This window comes from Hyla sarda, chromosome 1, assembly GCF_029499605.1.
Source record: "Hyla sarda isolate aHylSar1 chromosome 1, aHylSar1.hap1, whole genome shotgun sequence".
Classification (NCBI taxonomy): Eukaryota; Metazoa; Chordata; class Amphibia; order Anura; family Hylidae; genus Hyla; species Hyla sarda.
In genome coordinates this window covers 93,946,522-93,969,657 of record NC_079189.1, presented here as the reverse complement: position 1 = coordinate 93,969,657, position 23,136 = coordinate 93,946,522, and the positions used below count along the sequence as shown (strand labels likewise).

At 44.9% G+C, this 23,136-nt stretch overlaps 1 protein-coding gene across 2 annotated transcripts in view; it reads left to right on the top strand.

Moving 5' to 3' along the window:
• The first annotated feature begins 276 nt into the window (after window positions 1-276).
• LNX1 (ligand of numb-protein X 1) overlaps window positions 277-23,136 on the top strand; it is a 161,973-nt gene continuing 139,113 nt past the window's right edge. The window contains exon 1 of one of the 2 annotated variants that reach the window (XM_056558069.1): window positions 277-797. In XM_056558069.1, coding sequence (XP_056414044.1) covers window positions 706-797 — 92 coding nt within the window. In that variant the 5' untranslated portion in view covers window positions 277-705. The remainder of the gene's footprint in view (window positions 798-23,136) is intronic. The other variant, XM_056558060.1, reaches the window with a different exon arrangement.

Sequence of the window (23,136 nt, the reverse complement as noted above, 5' to 3'; positions counted from 1 at the left end):
ATTGGATTGCTTTCTACACTATATGACACCTGAATATTTTTTTTCAGGATTATTTTTTTTATTTTTTTTTCATGGCTATAAGCTCTCTTGTAGTGTAATATTATGGCAGTAGAGGATTAACAATTTTATGCCATTGCATAACATTACACACAAAGCTCGGGCTGATTGCTTCACAGCCCTCTGCACTGCCGCTGCCTCTTTAAAGGGATTGTATTGTGGGCGCAATATATGTAAATGAATGTATAGGCATCGCCTAGCATCAGAGAGTCAAACGTCTTTGGCATCCTAAGCTCTCGCAACCCATCTGCTTCTAGCCAGTGATGTAAATGTACCAGCTGTTTGTAAAGAACCACTCTGTGTAGTGCAGGAGGCTGGTCCCTTTACCTTACATCAGCCTGCTTCCCAGCATAAGTCACTGTCTCGCCATCCATGCTGGCTGCATTGTCTCTAAACCTTCCACATCTCTACCAATCTGACATCCAAATGAACTAATCCTCTTACAGGTCAATGATTTTTTTTTTCTTCCTGTTCTCCAGCGTTGCTTTAGTATGACATTTCAATCATGACGTGCTACATCTGATCAAACCAAGCAGCAAAACCATCTGAGAATAACACTTATCTATCATAGAAGCTGGAAGCCTTTTTTCGTGTAATAGCAGCGAAAGAAATTGGTGAGGAGGAAGCCATATCCACGCTGTGCTCAAAATGAAGGCTCTTCTGTTATTGGTTCTACCTTGGCTAAGCCCTGCCAACTATATAGACAATATGGGCAATCTACATTTCCTCTATTCTGAACTGTGAGTACTCACAGTGAACCTATGTGTGTGTCTGTGTGTTCTGTCCACCTATGTGTCCGCACTTGATGGAATCATTGAAGGTAAAGTGTCTTTATACTCTATATACATAGGTCACAAAGTACAGACTTTCCCGTATTAAATGGAACCCCCCCCCCCCTCCCCTTCCTGCAATAAAACCTTTCAATGGGATTATTGGGGGGATCCATATAGAGATACTATTGAGAGAGCATCTATCCTATCTATAAATTGAATCAAAGTGCCCTGTATGTGCATTGATTCATATGCTAGACCAGTCTTCTCCAAATGGCGGACCTCCAGCTGTTGCAAAACTACAACTCCCAGCATGCCCGGACAGCCAACGGCTGTCCGGGCATGCTGGGTGTTGTAGTTTTGCAACAGCTGGAGGTCCAGAGTTAAGAGACTTCTGCGCAGTGACTAAGCAGTAGAGTAGTATTTGTTACACTGTTTGCTTTTTACTTCTTTTTTAATATAATCTATGGTTTATTTTTATATTATTATTTTATTATTTTTATTATTATTATTTTATTTTTTTATTACCATTATTTTTAGTCCTGTCCCTTTAAGACCCCTCATTTGTATGCTTGGCAATCAGAATCAGCATCCTTCGGTAGCGGAATCTTAGCATTCGCTCATGAATTAGCAATGGGAGAAAAAAAAATATATCACGTTTTCTGGCAGGGGGAGGATCCCTGTCTTCGAAGATTAACATAGATGAACTGTGAAATATCCAGGATTTGTATGTGTGTGTGTGTGTGTGTGTATGTGTATGAAATGCTTTTATGATACATTCATTTCTCCAGTGACTATGTTTGCCTCGGAAAGCATAGATAATGTAGGCCATGACTGTAATAACCTTTCAACTGGTGACTAAGCACCAGTATGACGAATTAGCCCTGGTGACTGCAAATACAGGGTTAACGTGTCATTACAGAAGACTTAGAATCCAGATCAGAACTTTAGAGAGTAAGCGTGCCTGTCCCTGATGAAGTCATCCCAGCATTGCTCTTGTTGTAGAATTTCTCCTAAGTCTATGCACATGGTTAATGATGAACTAATCGTTGAGGAATTGCTTGTGGCTTGGCTGACAATGATCAGGTACACGCCGTGAGGTACGCGCCATGCCTCTCCGGCAATTACCTCTCCGTTAAGTCTGAATCAACAGATATCCCTTGGTCACGTGTCCCTGTGTTTACATTTGGTGATCCTCAATGGAGACGTGTGAGGCACAGGCACCTATAGGTGTAACCTTTTTAATAATCTCACATCACAAACACAGATGAAGATTGTCGAGCACCCGGTAGACTCTGCGGTGTCAACAGATTAGTAGATGAATGGCCCGTCAGGACACAAATGAGAATGAGCTAAATCTGGAATCTACATGTTAAAAAGCAGTTCATTCTATGACGTTACCTATCAGTCACACATGTATGTAAAGGATTCTTGAAGTATTTAAGATAAGTAATGGAGAAGACCTTAACTGAGCTTCCTGTCAGTAATCCCATTAGAATACTATAGTTAACCCAGATTTACCAACCATCAGGGATTATCTCGGAGTTTACTTATAAATGGGGAATCCCACAGGTTCTCAGGAAGACAAGAAAATCTCCTGCAAAACAAGATGTGGAAAGACAGTAGATCTTGGAGAGGAAAAGATATGTGAGAAGCTACTTTAAAGGGAACCTGCCATATTAAAAATGCAGCCCAATCTGTAGGAATTATGTTATAGAGCAGGAGGAGCTGAGTAGATTGATATGTAGATTTGTGGGGAAAGCTTCATTATAAGGCTGCATTCACATCACGTTCGGGGTATGCGGCAGTCAGCGGGAGAATTTGAAAAACGGCTTCTGCCTTATTTCCACCGGACCCGTGATGTATCTGTTTTTGTTGCTAAACTGAAACCGCAGCAGACCACGGTTTTCATTCTGACAGCAAAAAACAGATACAGTCCAAAAATAACCCAACTGAAGTCACTAGCTGACTGTGTCAGGCTCATTGAAATGCATGGGTTAATGCACGGGTCTGCCAGGGATACGTTGTATCCCCCGAACATGATGTGGGTACTGCCTAACTTATCATTTATTCATGTAACCTCTACTCATTCTGGGCTATGTAGTCATGTAGGTAATCCTACTCAAGTATATAGCAAACTTTCAGTCACTGAGTAGGGCCGCCTTCATGACTATTTAGCCCAGAATTAGCAGAGATTTACATGAATAAATGTCATGTTATCCCTGAACTTTTCCCATAGGACTATATATTAGTCTGCTCAGTTCCTCCTGCTCTATAACATGATGCTTAAAGATTGGACTGCTGTAAAGGTGGAGAAGTGGATCCGTTGGACCTGTGTGGATGATGGCGTGGGCTGTACCAGGTAGTGGAGTCTAAGATGCCATTGGTATTGACCAGAAACCGCCATAAAGCGGCACGGACTTGCTGCGGCAGGCGGCACCCAGGTCGCTACCCCTGATACAACTCGTCCACACAGGCTGCTGAGGTGAAACGTGGTGCAGGATGGAAGAGACAACTCGTAGTCAGGACAGGCAGGAGATCAGGGCTGGCAGCACTGTAGAAAGGTCAGGTCACGTAGCTAGAGGTCAGAAGGCAGGCGGCACAGGAGCAAGGTCAGGATATGTAGCAATGGGGTCAGATACACGGCAAGACAAGACACAAGTGAACGCTTTCTCAAAGGCAATGATGGCACAAAGATCTGGCAAGGCAATAGAGGAAGTGCTGACACTTAAAATTTCACTAATTAGCAAAAAAACAATTAAGGGCGTACTGGCCCTTTAAATTTCTAAGAGCTGCCGTGCACGTGCGTGCCCTATGAAGCGGCCACATGCACACCAGCAGACAGAGGGAGCAGGAGCGTAGAAAGGTAAGTTACGCGCCGCCGGCCGCCGGCACCGGTGGAACGGAACAGGGGTGCGCTCGCGGCATATCTGGTCGCAGCATAACCCCTAACAACTTCATTGTAATGTTACAGTTTCCCTTTATTGCCTCCTTGATTGTTGGCTGGTCAAACAGAGATACTTAGGTCTATTGTTTTGTGCATATAAACAGTTATTTATGACTGCATAGAAGCGATCATTATAATACAAACATTTTGAAATCCACATTACATAAAATAATGTACCATCAATATAGTGAACATATAAATGCAAATTTATTTAAGTCACATCAGTAAAGGGGGTACGATTGCTCCTTGAAGAGATCACAAGTACTGGTGTGTGGAGCTTCAAAAGCAAATAGCCTCAACTGGGAATTCTGGGAAGAGGCAATATGTAGAGCAGCTCAATCACACCTCCTTTACAGGTAGTTTATCTTAAACATCAGATTTTTACTCCAACTACAGAGTTTTAGAAACATATTGGGATTTAAGGCCAAGCCAGAAATCTAGTCAGAAGGAAGAAGTACCGATCTGCAGATTGTGCTGTTTCTGGGTTTGTTACCCCTGTCGACTAGGTAAATCTTATCCTGTTTACCTAATCGACAGGCCTATCAGAAGCTAAGCCAGAATACTCTGCTCTGTACTGACAGGTGGTGTGATTGAGCTGCTTTAAAGAGCAAAGGTGGACAAAGGAATTTGGTTAAAAAGCAAGGACTATTCTTTTGAGTTGACGGTGCTTGTTTGCCATTGTTGGCTGGCATCAAGTGGGTAGGTTCACAGTAGTGTAATACAACCACATTATGGCCGCAAGTTAGGGCTTCACGATATATTGCAATCAAAATGCTTGCGTTTTGCCATATGTTAATTATGCGATGACCTGACGGTGACAGCCGCTCGGTCCAGCTCCCATGTCCCAGAGAGTTTGGCGGCTCCCATGTCTCAGCTGCCGCACGGCCCGACCCCTCCAGTGTGCTTCAGACTGTTGATACTTCCAGCAGTGCCTAGCGCTGGAAGGAAGTGACTTGATAAAGTAATTTCCCCTCAGTGCTCTATAGTGCAGCACAGTCACGTAGGAGGGAGCAACGCAACAACGACGGAGGGTGTGCAGACTTGTGTCGCTACAACAGGCCAGGCACATGAAATAGGGAGGGAAAAAAGAGCTAATTTCTCCCCATTTGTTATCCAATCCCTTCCATTTCATGTTCAGTCAATGAGGGGGGAGGGGGGGGGATATTGGCAATGAGGGGAATTGGCTTTGAGGGGAATGGCTACATGAAATGAAGGGAATGGCTACATGAAATGAGGGGTATGGTTATGTAAAATGAGGGGAATGGCTAGATAAAATTAAGGGAATGGGTATATAAAATAAGGGAATAGCTATATGAATTTTATATAGCCATTCCCCTTATTTCATAATCATTCCCCTCATTTCATATTATGAAATGAAGGGATTGGACATGAAAAGGGGGGAATTGTCATGAAATGGAGGAACTTTCACCATTTGTTTATTATATCTCAATCGTATCATATCAAAATCGCTAAATTTACCTCCATAATTGCAATTGCACATTTTCTCCAAAATGTCCAGCCCTACCACAAGTACCATCCCAAATGAAATTCAGATCACCCTAACTGACAGCTGTCAGGTCACATCATCAAATTTGCAGTCAGGCCATTCGTATTACACTAGTGCAAACCGAGCCTAAAAGTTTTTATTTGCAACAATACAACTCATTGATCTAAATTTAATTAAAAAAAATAATAATAACACTTGCCATTTAGATTTTGCTCTGGTCAACTAACCTTTCTTTGAGATTTATTTCTGGCATATGATATGCTGTCCAGAATGCACAGAACTAGTGCATTTAATTACTAACACTCGATCTTGCATAATAGAGAACCAAATATCAACATATAATGCCCCCCCACCCCCCCCCCCACCCTTGCTTCCTCAAAAGCCACATGACCAATTCTCTCATCTCTCTGTATCTCAGTTTTCCCCCCTACCAGAGCTAGTGAAAATAAACCCTCTACAATAATCTGTACCTCACAAGTGCTTAGGGGGCCATAGTTTATTCATTTATGGTGTCCACTGGGTGTAAGTAAGAAAACCTGATCATTTCGTGATGCCAGGGCAACGTTATGTTATTCACAGTCCGAGGTTGGAGACAGCTTCTCCTGGGCCAGACACGGGTAGTAAATGAACACGCATAACTGTCTTTACTGAGCAGGGTGCAGATGGTATTACACGTACAGCTGCCTTTAGGTGAGAGAGTGTAGAGTAACCCCTTGGGAACCCTCTTGCCTTGCTGGGACTTTTGGTGCTTACACCAAACAGACTAATACTGACTTGTGAGACGGAAGATTGAGTCCTGGTAGCTAGGGTCCTGTCAAGGTACTGAAACCTTCTCCGCAGGATCATGAACTACCTCCTTGCGAGTAATCCTTGCAGGATGACCAACTGAGAGATTAGATTTGAGCTAGGCCTCTCCTCAGAGCACACGACACACAGCACACCTGAGCTAAGCTGTTGCTCTGGAGCCACTCTAGGGTGAACTGAAAAACTCCTCCCCCACTACACTATACAGGGGAGACTTTACTGGTTCCCATTGGCAGGCAGGGTCACTTGGGGTTCACTGCTTTAAATTAAAGGTACAGTAACATGGAAAAACATATATACATATAACAATAGTAGAATTAATTTAGGAAAACATATTATCTGACATTATATTGTGAACATAATTGATATAACTGTAAGACTCTGGTGGGCCCAACACCTTGTACTACTAAGTTGCCCGAGACAGTCCAAAGCCACAGGAAAGCTATTGGTGCTGGGACACCACACATTGTTGTCATATGGAGGTGTCTAGAATCAACTTGTTTCCCTTTCTCTATGGAAAGAACTGCACGCTCAACTTATCTCATTGTGTATATTTATGGGCGGCTTGGGATGTGTATGACTGACTTAACATATACAGCTTTTTACAAACTGTAGACTTCATATAGATGTATTCAGTATTCACCAGACCAAACACAGATGATGCGCTATCTGCTTACTCAGTGTTTTTAGGGTACAATAATACCGTGTATGTGCAATATTGATACATACTACCTCCTTCAACTATGCTGATGTAGATTTCTGAGGATTTGCTGCAGAATATTTTTGCAGTAAAGCCAAGCCTGTGGAAACTTAGCTAAAAGCAAAACAATTACACCATGGCTTGGCTTTTAAAGGGTTATTCTGCCCCTAGGTATCTTATCCTCTATCCACAGGATAGGGAATAAATGTCTGATTGCAGGGGTTCGGCCGCTTGGACCCCCCGCAATCTCCTTCCTGGCACCCCAGTAATCTGCATGCACAGAACAATCCATGCCGGATTACTGGCGTCCACGTCCCAAAGCTGTGGACAACGCCTCCTGCATATATCTCTATGGGAATGCTGGATCTCTGTCTTTCCCATAGACTTGAAATGTGGGGGCGTCACGACCACGGCTGTTCCGAAGCCTGGCACATCCAACATTCTAAACATGAGTGCTCAGAACGCCGGGGTGCCGGGCCGGAGATCGCGGGAGTCCCAGCGGCCAGACATCCTATGATTAGACATCTTATCCCCTTAGGGTACTTGATGTCTTGCAACGGAGTACCCTTTTAAGTATCTATAATAGTGGTCTCCAAACTGTGGCCCTCCTGCTGCTGCAAAACTTCAACTACCAGCATGCCCGGACAGCCAACGGCTGTCCGGGCATGCTGGGAGTTGTAGTTTTGCAACTGCTGGAGAGCCACAGTTTGGAGACCACTAGTCTATAGCATGCTTTGTGCTATTTTGCATTGCAAGTTTTTTGCAGAATTCCCATTGGGGGGTCTACATCAATATTTGTCAACAATGTCCAATACAATATTAGTGAATAAAGTTTTAACAAAGTTATTTGCAGCATTAAAAAAAGTTTGCTGCAGATTGAAGGCATCTAGCAGAATGCAGAATATTATAGAAAAGCAGAAAGAGATTTAAGAGAGGATTCTGAAACTAGTCTGTCAAAGGTCTTAAAAAGCTTTCACCGACTGGCAGTCACTATGGTTGTCAATATTTAAAGGGGTTATCCAGGGAAAAAAACTTTTTTATATATATCAACTGGTTCCAGAAAGTTAAACAGATTTGTAAATTACTTCTAATAAAAAATCTTAATCCTTTCAGTACTTATGAGCTTCTGAATTTGAGTTGTTCTTTTCTGTCTAAGTGCTCTCTGATGACACGTGTCTCGGGAACTGTCCAGAGTAGAAGCAAATCCCCATAGCAAACCTCTTCTACTCCCGAGACAAGCAGAGATGTCAGCAGAGAGCACTGTTGGCAGACAGAAAACAACTCAACTTCAGCAGCTGATAATTATTGAAAGGATTAAGATTTTTTAATAGAAGTAATTTACAAATCTGTTTAACTTTCTGGAGCCAGTTGATATATAAAAAAAAAGTTTTTTCCTGGAATACCCCTTTAAGTAAATAAACATTTATTACCACCATTTCCCTTTTTCAGAGTTCTATAAGAAGCAGTGGATTTTATGGATTTGGTTTATTTTGTATAATCTTAAATACCTAAATACCTAAAATATAGAAAAACACTGAAATGTTATTACAGCCGTCAGAGCATTCCTCCACTGTAACATATTGTAACATGTTCTCCTCGGAGACAAGAGATGACATTATATAATCACTTATGCATTTACCAATAGCAGCAGTTACAACATTTTTCTCATTTCACATTTTACAACTTTCTGCAGATCTGATACTGCGAGTAACTGTGTTGATCCAGAGTACTGCTCTGGATCAACACAGTAAGGCTATGTATGTTCTCACCACGGAATATCTCCGTGCGGATATTCCACAGAATGCGGACCGCACGGGAATGCTCCGTCTCATAGATGGCTATGCATTCTGTGCAGACAGGTTCATTCTTTCTGCAGACACGGAATTTAGAATTTCCATGCCGGAAACATCTGGCATGGAAATTCCGCTATGTTCGCAGCGCAGCAAAATCCCCCTTAATTCAATCGGACTCTGCTGCAACAGAATGTCTGTGTCTGAATTCCAAGCAGAATTTTTGTTCTCCTTTCTCTCCCCCCTGTACAGAGTGCCAGGAGGAGGCTAAGTGTAAGCGCCAAAAAACTGGTGAGCTTATTACTGTATATTCTCATCTGCCCAATTTTCTCTTTCCTCCCCTTTTCTCATAAGCCAATAAACTGACAGGCTTATCCTAGCACTGGCAGTAAAGCCACTCAGTTCTTCTGGTGCCTTGGGTTTAAAGGTCTAACAATTTAGAGGACTGGAACTGCTTTTCTTGGCTTTTCTATGACTAGTATAGTCTACTATGGTATTCATTTTTTTGTTTTTGCAATATACTGACAATTACTGACCAGATGGAGACCAAAAAAGCTAATTTTTGGCCTCCAAATGTATATTAAAGCATATGGATGCTTTTAGCATCAAAAGGGTTCCCTTGTACTTGCTAAATGTATGGTAAAATTATTATGTTAAAAGGGTTTTCCGGGCAAATATATTGTTGCTGGATATGCCTCTTTGTGAAGTAAAACTTTAAAAGTTGCCCTATTTACCTCCCCTGCTGCTGGCGCTGTCAGACCTTTTGCGCTGTTTGCCCATAAACTCCTCAAACAGTCCCAAGACCATGTTAAAATATGTCCAACCAGCATTTTTTTTGTTTGTTTGTTTGTAAACTGAACACTCTGTATACAGTGACCCCCCCGACCTACGATGGCCCCAACATACGATAATTTCAACATGCGATGGCCTCTCAGAGGCCATCGCATGTTGAAGGCAGCATCAACATACGATGCTTTATGTCGGGGCCACCTCCTAAACGGCTATCCGGCAGCGCAGACTGCTTGAGCTGCTGCCGGATAGCCGTTTATGGTGCCCCGTGCGGTCCGCTGACGATCACTCACCTGTCCTCGGGGGTCCGGCGCGTCGTCTTCGGGATCCCCTGCATCGTCGGCGCTCTCGAACATCGTCATCACATCGCTGCGCACGCCGTCCCGTCATCCAATAGGAGCGGCGTGCGTAGCGACGTGATGGCGGCGACGGAGACCGTCGACGGAAATGCCGGGGAAGCAAAGGCCTTGCCGGAGCATCGGGGACACCCGGGGATGCGGCGACAGCGATGGAAGGCGACATCCAGGGCAGCGGTGACGAGCGGTGATGGTCCGGAGCGGCGGGGACACGTGAGTATAACTTCCTATACCAGTGGTCTTCAACCTGTTGACCTCCAGATGTTGCAAAACTGCAACTCCCAGCATGCCCGGACAGCCAACGGCTGTCCGGGCATGCTGGGTGTTGTAGTTTTGCAACATCTGGAGGTCCGCAGGTTGTAGACCACTGTCCTAAACTTTACATTGCACGGATCCCTCAACATACGATGGTTTCAACAAACGATGGTCCGTTTGGAACGGATTACTATCGTATGTTGAGGGACCACTGTACTTGGTCCGTATCCATATTCAGGCACAGAAGTGTTTCTCTAAGTAGCTGAGAAATACGATCAGCAGAAAAACCGGTTACACCAGGCACACAACAGACTCCTCTGGATACCATGGGGTCAGTTGCGTTTGCCATTTCTTTCTTAAGTTTTTCTACAACAAACAACACTAGTGGAAAAAAGACTGGAGACTAGACAAATGTGTATATCTGCATCTATGTTCATCAGATAATCATTCTGTCAACAGTTTGTCAACCATCAGTCTACTCCTATCTAATGTATATGACCACCTTTATTGATCATAACATTAATAATATCAAAGAAACAACTGTGTAGCTGTAATATCCAAATTAACTGTGGTAATGTGGGTGATGACTTTGGCGATGACTTTGGCGTTGGTGATGACCTTGGTTAAAGGGTAGCTCCCACCAAACCTCTTTTTTTTTCTGTCCCTGCCTATTGCCCTTCTATCCCTAACCCCCTCCCTGCCTTTATTTTTATATTTATTGACTAATAAATGCCATTTTGTCTGCCTGGTAGTGTGCTCACTACCAGGCAGACTTCCCCAGCAGGCACCACGTCACTGATGCCTGCTGGAGGCGACTTCCGCCCTTAGTTCTAACAGGGTGCCTCCAGCTGTTTCACAACTACAACTCCCAGCATGCCCTGACATCTATTGGCTTACAGGGCATGCTGGCATTTGTAGTGGTGAAACAACTGGAGGCACCCATTCATACCAACCTCCTGCCCCCACCCCCCTCCCCTCACCTCCGGTCGCTCAGATGGGGAGAAGAAGCCGGGACCGCGAACTCTGCGCTGCGCGGCGAGCTGCGGAGAAACGGGGAATCCGGATGCAGGACGTGCCGGGGAATCCAATTCAGTTACCGGAGTCTGCAGGGAGAGTGCAGACTCCAACTGGGCTGAGGTACAGGCTGCGTGCCTGCTGGGGCCAGGGCGGCTGCTCCTGGACTTTACTGCGCTGGCTTCCTGCCTGTTTGATTGACAGACAGGAAGCCAGCGTGCAGTGAATGAATTTCGACTCATTTGCCAGGCTGAAATGAGTCGAAATTCTGTAGTGACGTCACTGCAGAATGCATCCGGCCACTAGGAGGGCGACCCCTAGTGGCCGAATTTAAAAGTGATTTTAAACTGTTTTAAAATCACTTTTTTTAATTAAACTATATTAGAGTTATGTTGTAGTACTTAAGTACTGCAACATATCAATTTTTTGTTTTCATGACCGTGCCCATTTAAGCATTGATGGTGATCCATGGTAACAGATTTTTCCTCCAGTCCCATCTAGAAAGTGTAACAACGCAACACTGTAAAACTGCTCTCTAACATCCTGGGAAAAATCATTGGAAATGTTGACATCAGATACGTGCTATTTTCAAGGTTTTTCCCTCTGCTTGTCCTAGAACCGCAAGCAAACCTAATTATCTGTCAGAAAGCAGTTCCAGCTGCTCGTGTTGTGGCACATAGACTTTATTTGCGCAACTTCTTTAATTGCAACGGTAGACTCCATTTCAGGTTGAGATTTCCAACTTGTCTCGTACATTGATAAGTCTATGTGTATGGGAACACTCTGGGAATAAGTTCCAGGGCTTTGTTTTAAAGTCATCCTATTAAACATAGAAGATTTACTGTACTTTTATCCCAAGTCTGTGGGGGAGATCCATTTTTTTTCCATATAAAACCACTGGATAAAGCTTTGTATCTTACTAGTTCATCTAAGTACCGGCGCTGCTTTGAGTTCAAATGCACTATAATTTTCAACAGTGTTTTTGTAGGAATGTCCATAAATCAGAGATGATGAAGCTAAACATGGGATAAAATACAGTATGGAAATGAATCACCTTTGACAAGACCAGGAAGGACAAGAAAGAGTGTAAAAATATTGAGGTAGCCTACACAACTTTTCCCATTTGAGCAATTGTCTTTCCTTCTGGAAACCAATAAATCAAAACCCCAAAGCTACAGAGTATGAAATGACCTTGCAATGTCACTTATTGTAATGCTTCCCGGCTCTGCTTATTGGAAATATAACCTTTATCTAGATTCTGCCGTAATAATAAAACATGTATTTAGCAACATAGAATTTGGCAGAATATAACTGGTCCATCTAGTCTGTCATTGTACAGGGTGATTCAAAAACAAAGGGTGCAAAATGATAGCCCCCGGTAGTCAAAACATAGAGAACATAAGGAGCACTATTTATCCAAATATGATTTATACATTACTAATGTTCAAAGTGATTTCTATTGGTGACACAGAAGATGTCTAGGCAGTAGTCCAGATAAGAATACAGTGGTCCCTCAAGTTACAATATTAATTGGTTCCGGGACGACCATTGTATGTTGAAATCATCGTATGTTGAGACCAGAACTCTATGGAAACCTGGTAATTGGTTCTGAAGCCACCAAAATGTCATCCAAAAATAGGAGAAAGTGAGGATTAAACCAAAATAAGTATATAACTAATGTAGATAAAGCAAATCCTTACATATAAAAGTAATAGAGAGCTGCTGGGAGCTGTAAATCACTGTCTATTTCAGTGTTTCCCAACCAGGGTGCCTCCAGCTGTTGCAAAACTACAATTCCCAGCATGCCCGGACAGCCTTCGGCTGTCCGGGCATGCTGGGAGTTGTAGTTTTGCAAAAGCTTGAGGCAACCTCTTTGGGAAACACTGGTCTATGTAGAGGACAGAAGCTTCTTCAGAGTCCTGTACAGTACATAGTGTCCTAAAAAAAGGAAAATGGAGCCGCCCTCACCTGATGCCCAAAGGAGCAGGTAACCCTGGCACAGGTAAAGAGTGCAGAACATGTAATACCTCCCTGTACTGTAGGGGGCGCTACCAGACACCAGTCAGTGCATGCACTTCAGGAATACACGGATTTTACCAGTGAAATATCCATTCTCGGTTCTTCCAGCCATTGACACGTTTCGCAGATTCCATAGCATTGTATGTTGAGTCTGGTTTCAAGTTACAATGGTCCAGAAAAGACCATTGTATGTTGAAACTATTGTATGTTGAGGCCGTTGTAAGTTGAGGGATCACTGTAATAATATTCATATGGTGCCAACAGATTCGCAGATCTTTACAATTTTGAGGGTACAAATAAGTATCAGATATTACAACATTGGGCCCTGCTTATGAGAGCTGTCAGACCATGAGGAATGGGGTTGAAACAAAAGATAGAAAGTCCTTGATTAATACAATAGTCCAGCCATGTTTTATAAATACGGGAGGTTAGATAAAGGAGGGTGAACCAGTTTTGTCCAGACGTGTGCCAGCATATCCTCGGATATGGACAGGTCGTTCAAATCCTGTGGGGGGAAAGGGTGGACAGCTACATTGAGTCCTTCATTTAACCCCTAAAGAGATGTTAGATCTGGGGACCGAGGAGGCCAGCTCAACATTGATGATTCAAACAATCTGAATCAAAGACAAGCATACGTAGCCATAAGCAATAGTCTGCAGTCTGCTGATAGACTTGAAAGGCAACAATGGAGACTTTGACTTTGCCTTTTGTAAGTATTATTGGAAAGACTACACCGGTTGCTTTACTATGGTTGCTTTAATCTAGCCTGTTTGTATATGATGGCAGCTCTCTGCTGCAAGGGTCCAGTGTTTTGCTGTAAGATCACAAATAGTGGAAAGGAAATGGTGACTACATGCTCCTTTCATGTCACAGCCAGAAACAACAAACATTTTGAGTATGACTGAAAAGCAAAACTTAGTAAATATTGCTCATGTTTAACAACTGTCTAGCTAGAGTTTTAAAGGGGTACTCCACTGCTCCAGCGTTCGGAACGTTTTGTTCTGAACACTGGTTGCGGGCTGCGGGGGTCGTGACGTCACCGCTACGCCCCCTCATGATGTCATACCACACCCCCTCAATGCAAGTCTTGGGGGGGGGGCGTGGCGGATGCCACACACCCCTCATAGACTTGCGTTGAGGGGGCGTGACATGATGTCAAGAGGGGTGTGGTCGTGATGTCTCGACCCCCGCAGCCCGCAACCAGCGTTCAGAACAAAATGTTCTGAACGCTGGGGCAGTGGAGTACCCCTTTAAAGCTGCCTCACAGCATCAATGCAACACTATACAATGGCAGAGCAGAAAGGAGTAGAAGTTGTCCTGTGATTAGCCAGACATGTAATGAAGCAAAAGTAATGGTGTGTTTACTACTGGCAAATAACCAAGCTCTGATCCTTTTCCCTGAAATGGAGAGAATGAGATATAGCTGAGCACCATGAAGGGAGGCTTCTCAGGGGCTCAGTTGGAGCAGAGAGAGCATAAAAACCACCTTATCACTACATTGAAGGGTTAATCTATAAAAACCATGATGGCTTTTTTCAAATCTTTTGATAGTACAGGTATGCTTACATTTTTCCAGAAACAGTATTACAATAGAAGCTCTTGAAGTAGTTACACAGTGCTTGAACTACCACAAGGGAATAAAGGGTGAATCGATTTTAATGGAATTAAAGGGGTACTCCGGTGCTTAGACATCTTATCCCCTATCCAAAGGATAGGGGATAAGATGCCTGATCGCGGGAGTCCAGCTGCTGGGGACCCCCGTGATCTTGCACACGGCACCCCATTTGTAATCAGTCCCCAGAGCATGTTCACTCCGGGTCTGATTACCGGCGACCACAGGGCCGACAGCGTGTGACGTCACGCCTCCGCCCCGTGTGACATCACGCTCCGCCCCTCAATGCAAGCCTACGGGAGAGGGCGTGATAGCCCCCATGCATTGACTTGCATTGAGGGGCATGACGTCACAAGCCGCTGGCCCCGTGATCGACAGTAATCAGACCCGGAGCGAACACGCTCAAGGGACTGATTACAAACGGGGTGGTCCCCAGCGGCGGGACTCCCGCGATCAGGCATCTTATCCCCTATCCTTTGGACAGGGGATAAGATGTCTAAGCACAGGAGAACCCCTTTAAAGGAGTAGTCTAGTGCAGACTATTCCAACTCTGTTCTGCCCGGGCTGAAAAAAAAATGAAAAAAACTTTCACTTACCTTCCTGCGTTCCCCGGAGTGCTGCTACAGCTGATGGCTCATCTGGTTCCGTCTTCTGCCTTCTTCCTGTGCACGGATCGTCACACGGCGCTCAGCCTATGACCGGCCGCAGCATTGTCCCACCTCGGCTGGTGATAGGCTGAGCGCCGTATGTGATCTGTGCACAGGAAGAAGGCAGAAGACGGAACCAGATGAGCCATCAGCTGCAGCAGCACTCCGGGGAACGCAGGAAGGTAAGTGAAAGTTTTTTTCATTTTATTTTTCAGCCCGGGCAGAATGGAGTTGGAATAGTCTGCACTAGACTACTCCTTTAAGAATTTTTGTAACCATTGATTTAATAGTAATAATGTGATACATGTCTTAATCATATTGTTTAGTCTATTTCTTGTAGCTAAAAACATCCGGCCTTAAATCTTCCATTTTAAGTAGTTGTTTTAAAGCTAGAATGAAAGGAATTTCCTACTGTAGCTGTAAGAATATTGCATTTTGGAAAGCTGGTCAGTTTAACTGGATTAGACATCTGCAAAGGCATGCTGTTCTCGTCATATTTACAGAAAGTGAACTGGATTTGTTTTCAATATGTCTGGATTCAGTCTGTCAGCACATTTAATACTAACTATTTGTTGCAACATGCAGGACACAAGCACCAAAGTCCCTGTAGACGCCATAATGTTTACTATTGATGGCCTTAGGTCACCAGTGACTCCTTAGATGATGTGGGTGATTTCTTCAGAGTATACAAATACAGTTAATGGTCTTGAAGAAGGGGAAAAACGGAAATTTGAATTGTTTTGGCACAGTATTTGTCTTTGTTCTGTTGGTGTTGCTCATGATGTAGCACTTGTAGGAGACGTTTACTTATACAGTATGTCTGGAGGGTAAGTCACTCACACTAAAATATATATATAAAAAAGACCTTCAAATCTAGTATTGGAAATGTCTTTCTTTTCTCCAAAAACAAGTGTAATTCCTCTTTAATATATAAGTTTTGGCCTGACAACATGGAGAGAGGCTAAGGCCATGAGGACAAAACATCAAATCTATAAACTGGATGAGCCCCGTTAGGATATCAATAATCCCACTCAGCCCCAAAGAAATATTCAAAGGGGACTAGGATCTCAGATCTAGGCTGCTACAAGGTCAAAGCCTTTAAAGGGGTACTCCGCTGTGAGACATCTTATCCCCCTGCAGCAGCCCGGTACTTCAACAGCCCGGAGCTAAGTTTTCTCCAAGGTTGATGACGGACGGTGCAGGGGATGGGGCATCGTGATGTCACGGTCTGCCCCCTCGTGATGACATGCCCCGTCCCCACAATACAAGTCTATGGAAGGGGGCGTGACGACCCTTCCATAGACTTGCATTGAGGGGGCAGATGTGACGTCACGAGGCGGTGGGATTGTGACATCACGATGCCCCGTCCCCTGCACCACCCCTCATCAGCCTCGGAGACAACTTAGCTCCGGGCTGCTGGAGTACCAGGGGGGGTCGAGGGGGTCCCAAGCGGTGCGCCCCCCGTGATCAGACATCTTATGCCCTATACTTTGGATAGGGGATAAGATATCTAGGTGCGGAGTATCCCTTTAACCCCTTAAGGACCTAGGGAATTCAGGTACACCCTGACGTCCTGGGACTTAAGGACCCAGGGCGTACCTGTATTCCGAAATCATTCAGCAGGCACCCCGTGCAAACCCTTGGGGGGGTCCTGCAATCAATTTAATTCAGATCGGCGATTTGCGGCGATTCCGGGTCAATCGGTGACCTGGAAAAAAAGCGTGATAGGCATAGGCGTGCGCACAGGGTGTGCCGGGTGTGCCTGGGCACATCCTAATCAAGCCAAGGGGGGGATCCAAGGCCACAACTGAGCAGCCCGCAGGGGGCCCCCGTCACATTCTGGACATCCCTGTGTCCCGAAACATCTTTTCGGGACACAAGGATGTCTCGGTTACCTTTCTGCCACGGCCCCCGCATTAACTTTAAAAACGCAGGGCCTCCGGGCGGTAGCGCACGCAGGGACGTCCTGACGTTCCGTGCATGTGCCCATAGGAACGGAGGAGCAGAGCATCGACGAGGAGGAGGACGCGTGCTGGCCGGCACAGCATGTCATCTTCAGTGTTCCGACCATGGAGGAGCGGTGGTCGGAACACTGAAGTGGGGCAGTACACAGGCATACAGCCTCCAGCCATACACTGTATATGGTTGAAGGATGTATGTCTGTGGGGGAAACTATACTGCATCTAATGTAGGGAATTATACTGCACCTTATGTGGAGAACTATACTGCACCTAAAGTGGGGAGCTATACTGCACCTAATGTGGAGAACTATACTGCACCTAATGTGGGGGAACTATACTGCACCTAATGGGGAGAACTATACTGCACCTAATGTGGGGGAACAGTACTCCACCTAATGTGGGGAGCTATACTGCACCTAATGTGAGGGAACTATACTGCACCTAATGTGGGGGAACTATACTGCACCTAATGTGGGGGAACTATACTACACCTAATGTGGGGGAACTATACTGCACCTAATGTGGGGGAACTGTACTGCACCTAATGTGGGGGAACTATACTGCACCTAATGTGAGGGAACTATACTGCACCTAATGTGGGGGAACTATACTGCACCTAATGTGGGGGAACTATACTGCACCTAATGTGGAGAACTATACTGCACCTAATGTTGGGGAACTGTACTGCACCTAATGTGGGGGAACTATACTGCACCTAATGTGGAGAACTATACTGCACCTAATGTGAGGGAACTGTACTGCATCCAATGTGGGGGAACTGTACTGCACCTAATGTGAGGGAACTGTACTGCGCCTAATGTGGGGGAACTGTACTGCACCTAATGTGGGGGGACTATACTGCCAACCTAATGTGGGGGAACTATACTGCCAACCTAATGTGCGTGGACTTATACTGCACCTAATGTGGGGGAACTATACTGTCAACCTAATGTGGGGGAACTATACTGCCAACCTAATGCGGGGGAACTATACTGCCAACCTAATGTGCGGGGACTTATACTGCACCTATATGAGTGCATGTCTGTTTATGTATGTGTGCATGCAAGCAAGAGATGTGTGCATGCAAGAGTGTATTTGTGTGTGTGTATGTGTATATATATATATATATATATATATATGTATATATACACACACACGCACGCGCGCGATGTGAATTTGTGCTTTAGGGTGCACACCCTAATGCAATAGGCTGCGCATGCCTATGGTGATAGGTGCCGTCCGACATGGCACCTATAACCCTTTAGCAGCAGGAGTGAGGCCACCTCACGATCGTCCTGATTCAGGAAGCCTGCTGTGGGGGTGTCCCTAACAACACCCGCTCCGCCCCTACTCCAGAGGGCGAGAGCGGTTGCCAGGAGTGTGCACCTGTAGTGGGGGCCCCTGATCCCCAGCATCGGCGGCAGGATCGGGACCCCAGGAGCGGAGACAACAGAATGACAGGCAGGACATGCGCAGCAGCAGGAAGTAAGGCCGTGCCACCTGCTGTTCCTAGCAACAACTCCCAGCATGCACAAAAGGGCATGCTGGAAGTTGTTGTGCAACAGCAGAAGGCATGGAAAAAGTGAGCCTCCAGCAATTGCATAACTACAACCCCCAGTATGCACAAACTACCAAAGGGCATGCTGGAAGTTGCAATAGTGTGCCTTCAACTGTTGCATAACTACAAGTCCCAGAATGCCCTTCGGCTGTAAGTGCATGCTGAGAGTTGTAGTTTTGCAACAGATGAAGGCACACTGGTTGGGAAACACAGAGTTTGTTACCTAACTCAGTCAGGCAACCGGTGTGCCTCCAGCTGATGGAATCTACACCTCCAAGCATGCACTGATAGACCGTACATGCTGGGAGTTGTATTTTTGCAACAGCTGGAGGCACACTGCTTGCAAAACATTGAGTTAAGCAACAAACTCTCAGTGCTTTGCAACCAGCGTGCCTTCAGCTGTTGCATAACTACAACCCCCAGCATGCACAGACAGCCAAAGAGCATGCTGGGAGTTGTAGTTTTGCAACAGCTGAAGGTTTACCCCCCCCCCCCCACACACCACCACCACGTGAATGTACAGGGTACATTCACACGGACAGGGTTTTCAGGGAGGTTCTCGCTGCAAGTTCGAGATGCAGCAACTTTTCCACTACAGCTCAAACTCCCAGCGGGAAACTCACTGTAAACCTCTGCCCATGTGAATGTACCCTAAAAACACTACACCACACTACACCTACACAAAATAAAGGGTAAAACACTACATATACACATACCCCTACACAGTTACCCCCCCACAATGAAAATGAAAAACTTCTTATACGGCAGTGTTTCCAAAACGGAACCTCCAGCTGTTGCAAAACAACAACTCCCAGTATTGCTGGACAGCCATGCTGGGAGTTTTGCAACAGCTGGATGCACCCTGTTAGGATCACTGCCTAGGGTACTTGTGGTATTGGAGCAAGTCTAATTCTAGCATCCAGGTCTGTCCCTATGCAATCCCTAATTTAGGCCTCAATTGCGAATGGCGCTCTCTCATTTCAGAGCCCTGTCCTATTTCAAGGCAACAGTTTAGCACCACATGTGGGGTATTTCCGAACTCGGGAGAAATTGTCTAACAAATTTTGATGGGCTTTTTCTCCTTTCACCCCGTAAAGTTGGGGTCTACTCCAGCAGGTTATTGTAAAAAATTTTAGATTTTTACACTAACATGCCGGTGTTGCCCCATACTTTTCATTTACACAAGAGGTAAAAGGAAAAAAAGACCCCCAACGCAATTTCTCCTGAGTACGGAAATACCCCATATGTGGAAGTAAAATGCTCTGTGGGGGCACAACAAGGCTCAGGAGTGAGAGCACCATGTACTATTGAGGTGATTTGCACAGGGGTGGCTGATCATTTCAGCAATTCTGATATAAATGCAAAAAAAACAAAACCCTCATGTGACCCCATTTTGAAAACTGCACCCCTAACGGAACAGAACAAGGGGTATAGTGAGCCTTAACACCCCACAGTTGTTTGAAGAATTTTAGTTAAAGTTGGACATGAAAATGAAAAATTTTAATTTACAATGCTCAGAAGAGAAGGAGCGCCATTGGGCTTTTGGAGAGAGAATGTGTCTGGAATTGAAGGCTATGTGCGTTCACAAAGCCCCCATGGTGCCAGAACAGTGTACCCTCCCCCACACGTGACCCCATTTTGGAAATCACACCACTCAAGGAATATAACAAGGGGTGCAGTGAGCATTTACACCCCATTGGTGTCTGACAGATTTTTGAACAGTGGTCCATGAAAATGAAAAATTTAATTTTTCATTTGCACAGCCCACTGTTCCAAAAATCTGTCAAACGCCAGTAAATGCTCACTGCACCCCTTATAACATTTTGTGAGGGGTGTAGTTTCCGAAATAGGGTCACATGTGGGGGGGTCCATTGTTCTGGCACCATCGGGGCTTTGTAAACTCACATGGCCCCTGACTGCCATTCCAAACAAATTCTCTCTCCAAAGCCCAATGGTGCTCATTCTCTTCTGAGCATTGTAGTTCGCCCGCAGAGCACTTTACATCCACATATGGGGTATTTCCATACTCAGAAGAAATGGGGTTAAAAATTTTAGGAGGCTTTTTCTCCTATTACTCCTTGTGAAAATGAAAAATTTGGGGTAACACCAGCATTTTAGTGAAAAAACTAATTTTTCATTTTCACGTCCAACTTTAGCGGAAATCTATCAAACACCTGTAGAGTGTAAAGGCTCACTGTACAGCTTGTTATGTTCCTTGAGAGGTGTTGTTTCCCAAATAGTTTGCCATATGGAGCTTATTTTGCGGTTCTGGCACCACAGGGGCTTCCTAAATGTGACATGCCCCCCAAAAACAATTTCAGCCAAATTTGCTTTCAAAAAGCCAAATGTGGCTCCTTCTCTTTTGAGCATTGTAGTGCGCCCGAAGGGCATTTTACTTCCTCACATGAGATATTTCCATACTCAGAAGTAATGGGGTTACAACTTTTGGGGGACATTTTCTCCTATTACCTCCTGTAAAAACAGTAAATTTGGGGGGGAAACTGCATTTTAGTGAAAAAATTATTCATTTACACATCCGACTTTACCAAAAAGTCGTCAAACATCTGTGAGGTGTTAAGGCTCACTGTACCCCTTGTTATGTAACATGAGTGGTGTAGTTTCCAAAATTTTATGCCATGTGTTTTTTTTTTTTTTTTGCTGTTATGGCACCATTGGGGGCTTCCTAAATGCGACATGCCCCCCAAAAACCATTTCAGCAAAATTCACTCTCCAAAATCCCATTGTCGCTCCTTCCCTTCTGAGCCCTTTAGTTCACCCACAGAGCGCTTTACATTCACATATGAGGTATTTCCTTACTCGAGAAAAATTGGGTTACACATTTTTGGGGGATTTTTCTCCTTTTACCCCTTGTAAAAATAAAAAAAAACTGGGTCTACAAGAACATGTTAGTGTAAAAAATGGAGATTTTGAATTTTCTCCTTCACTTTGCTGCTATTCCTGTGAAACAACTAAAGGGTTAACAAACTTTCTGAATGTAATTTTGTATACTTTGAGGGGTGCCGTTGTTATCATGGGGTCAATTATGGGGTATTTCTAATATGAAGGCCCTTCAAATCCACTTCAAAACTGAACTGGTCCCGGAAAAGTTCCGATTTTGAAAATTTTGTGAAAAAATTTGAAAATAGCTGCTGAACTTTGAAGCCCTCTGATGTCTTCCAAAAGTAAAAACATGTGAACTTTATGATGCAAACATAAAGTAGACATATTGTATATGTGAATCAATATATAATTTGTTTGATATGTCTGTTTTCCTTACAAGCAGAGAGCTTCAAAGTTAGAAAAATGCTAAATTTTCAAGTTTTTCTAAAAATTTTGGATTTTTTTCACCAAGAAACTATGCAAGTATCGACAAAAATTTACCACTATGTTAAAGTAGAATATGTCAAGAAAAAACAATCTCAAAATCAAATTCTTAAGTAAAAGCATCCTAGAGTTATTAATGCTTAAAGTTACAATGGTCAGATGTGCAAAAAATGCTCTGTTCCCTAAGGTGGTAATGGGCTGGGTCCTTAACCTCTTCAGGACGCAGGGCGTATGGATACGCTCTGCATTCCGAGTGCTTAAGGATGCAGGGCGTATCGATACGCCCGTGGGAATTCCGGTCCCCACCGCTAGCTGGTTGGGGAGCGGAGCCGGATGCTTGCTGAAATCGTTCAGCAGGCATCCCGGCATATCGCCCAGGGGGGTCATTATGTCCCCCCATGTCGGCGATGGCCCAGATCGCTAAACAATTCAGCCCAGCGATCTGCGGCGATTTCGGGTCCATCGGGTCTCCAGTGACCCAGTGACCCGGAATTACTGGCCATAGCCATAGCCAGCAGGGGTGAGGTGGCACTGGTGCCACCTCACGATCGCCCTGATTCGTCGGCCGGTTTACCAGCCAACCAATCAGGGCACCTGCTGCGGGTGTCACTCCCGCAACCCGCTCCGCCCCTCTTCCGGAGGACATGATCGGGTGCGGGAAGAGGACCCCGGCAGCTGGGGACCCCGATCCCCGGCATCCCTGTTGGGATCGGGGCCCCAGGAGCGGCGGCGACAACGAGGGGCTGACCTGTGTGCGGCGGCGTGGAGCAGCAATTGGTGGTGAGTGACAGCCTCCTGCTGTTGCTTAGCAACAGCTCCCAGCATGCAAAAAGGGCATGCTGGGAGCTGTAGTTATGCAACAGCAGGAGGCAGACCACCACAACTTCCAGCATTCATTTATGGGCATGCTGGGACTTATAGTTTTGCAACAGCTGGAGGCACATTTTTTCTATGGAAAAGTGTACCTTCAGCTGTTATATAACTACAACTCCCAGCTTGCAAAAACAGCTAAAGTGCATGCTGGGA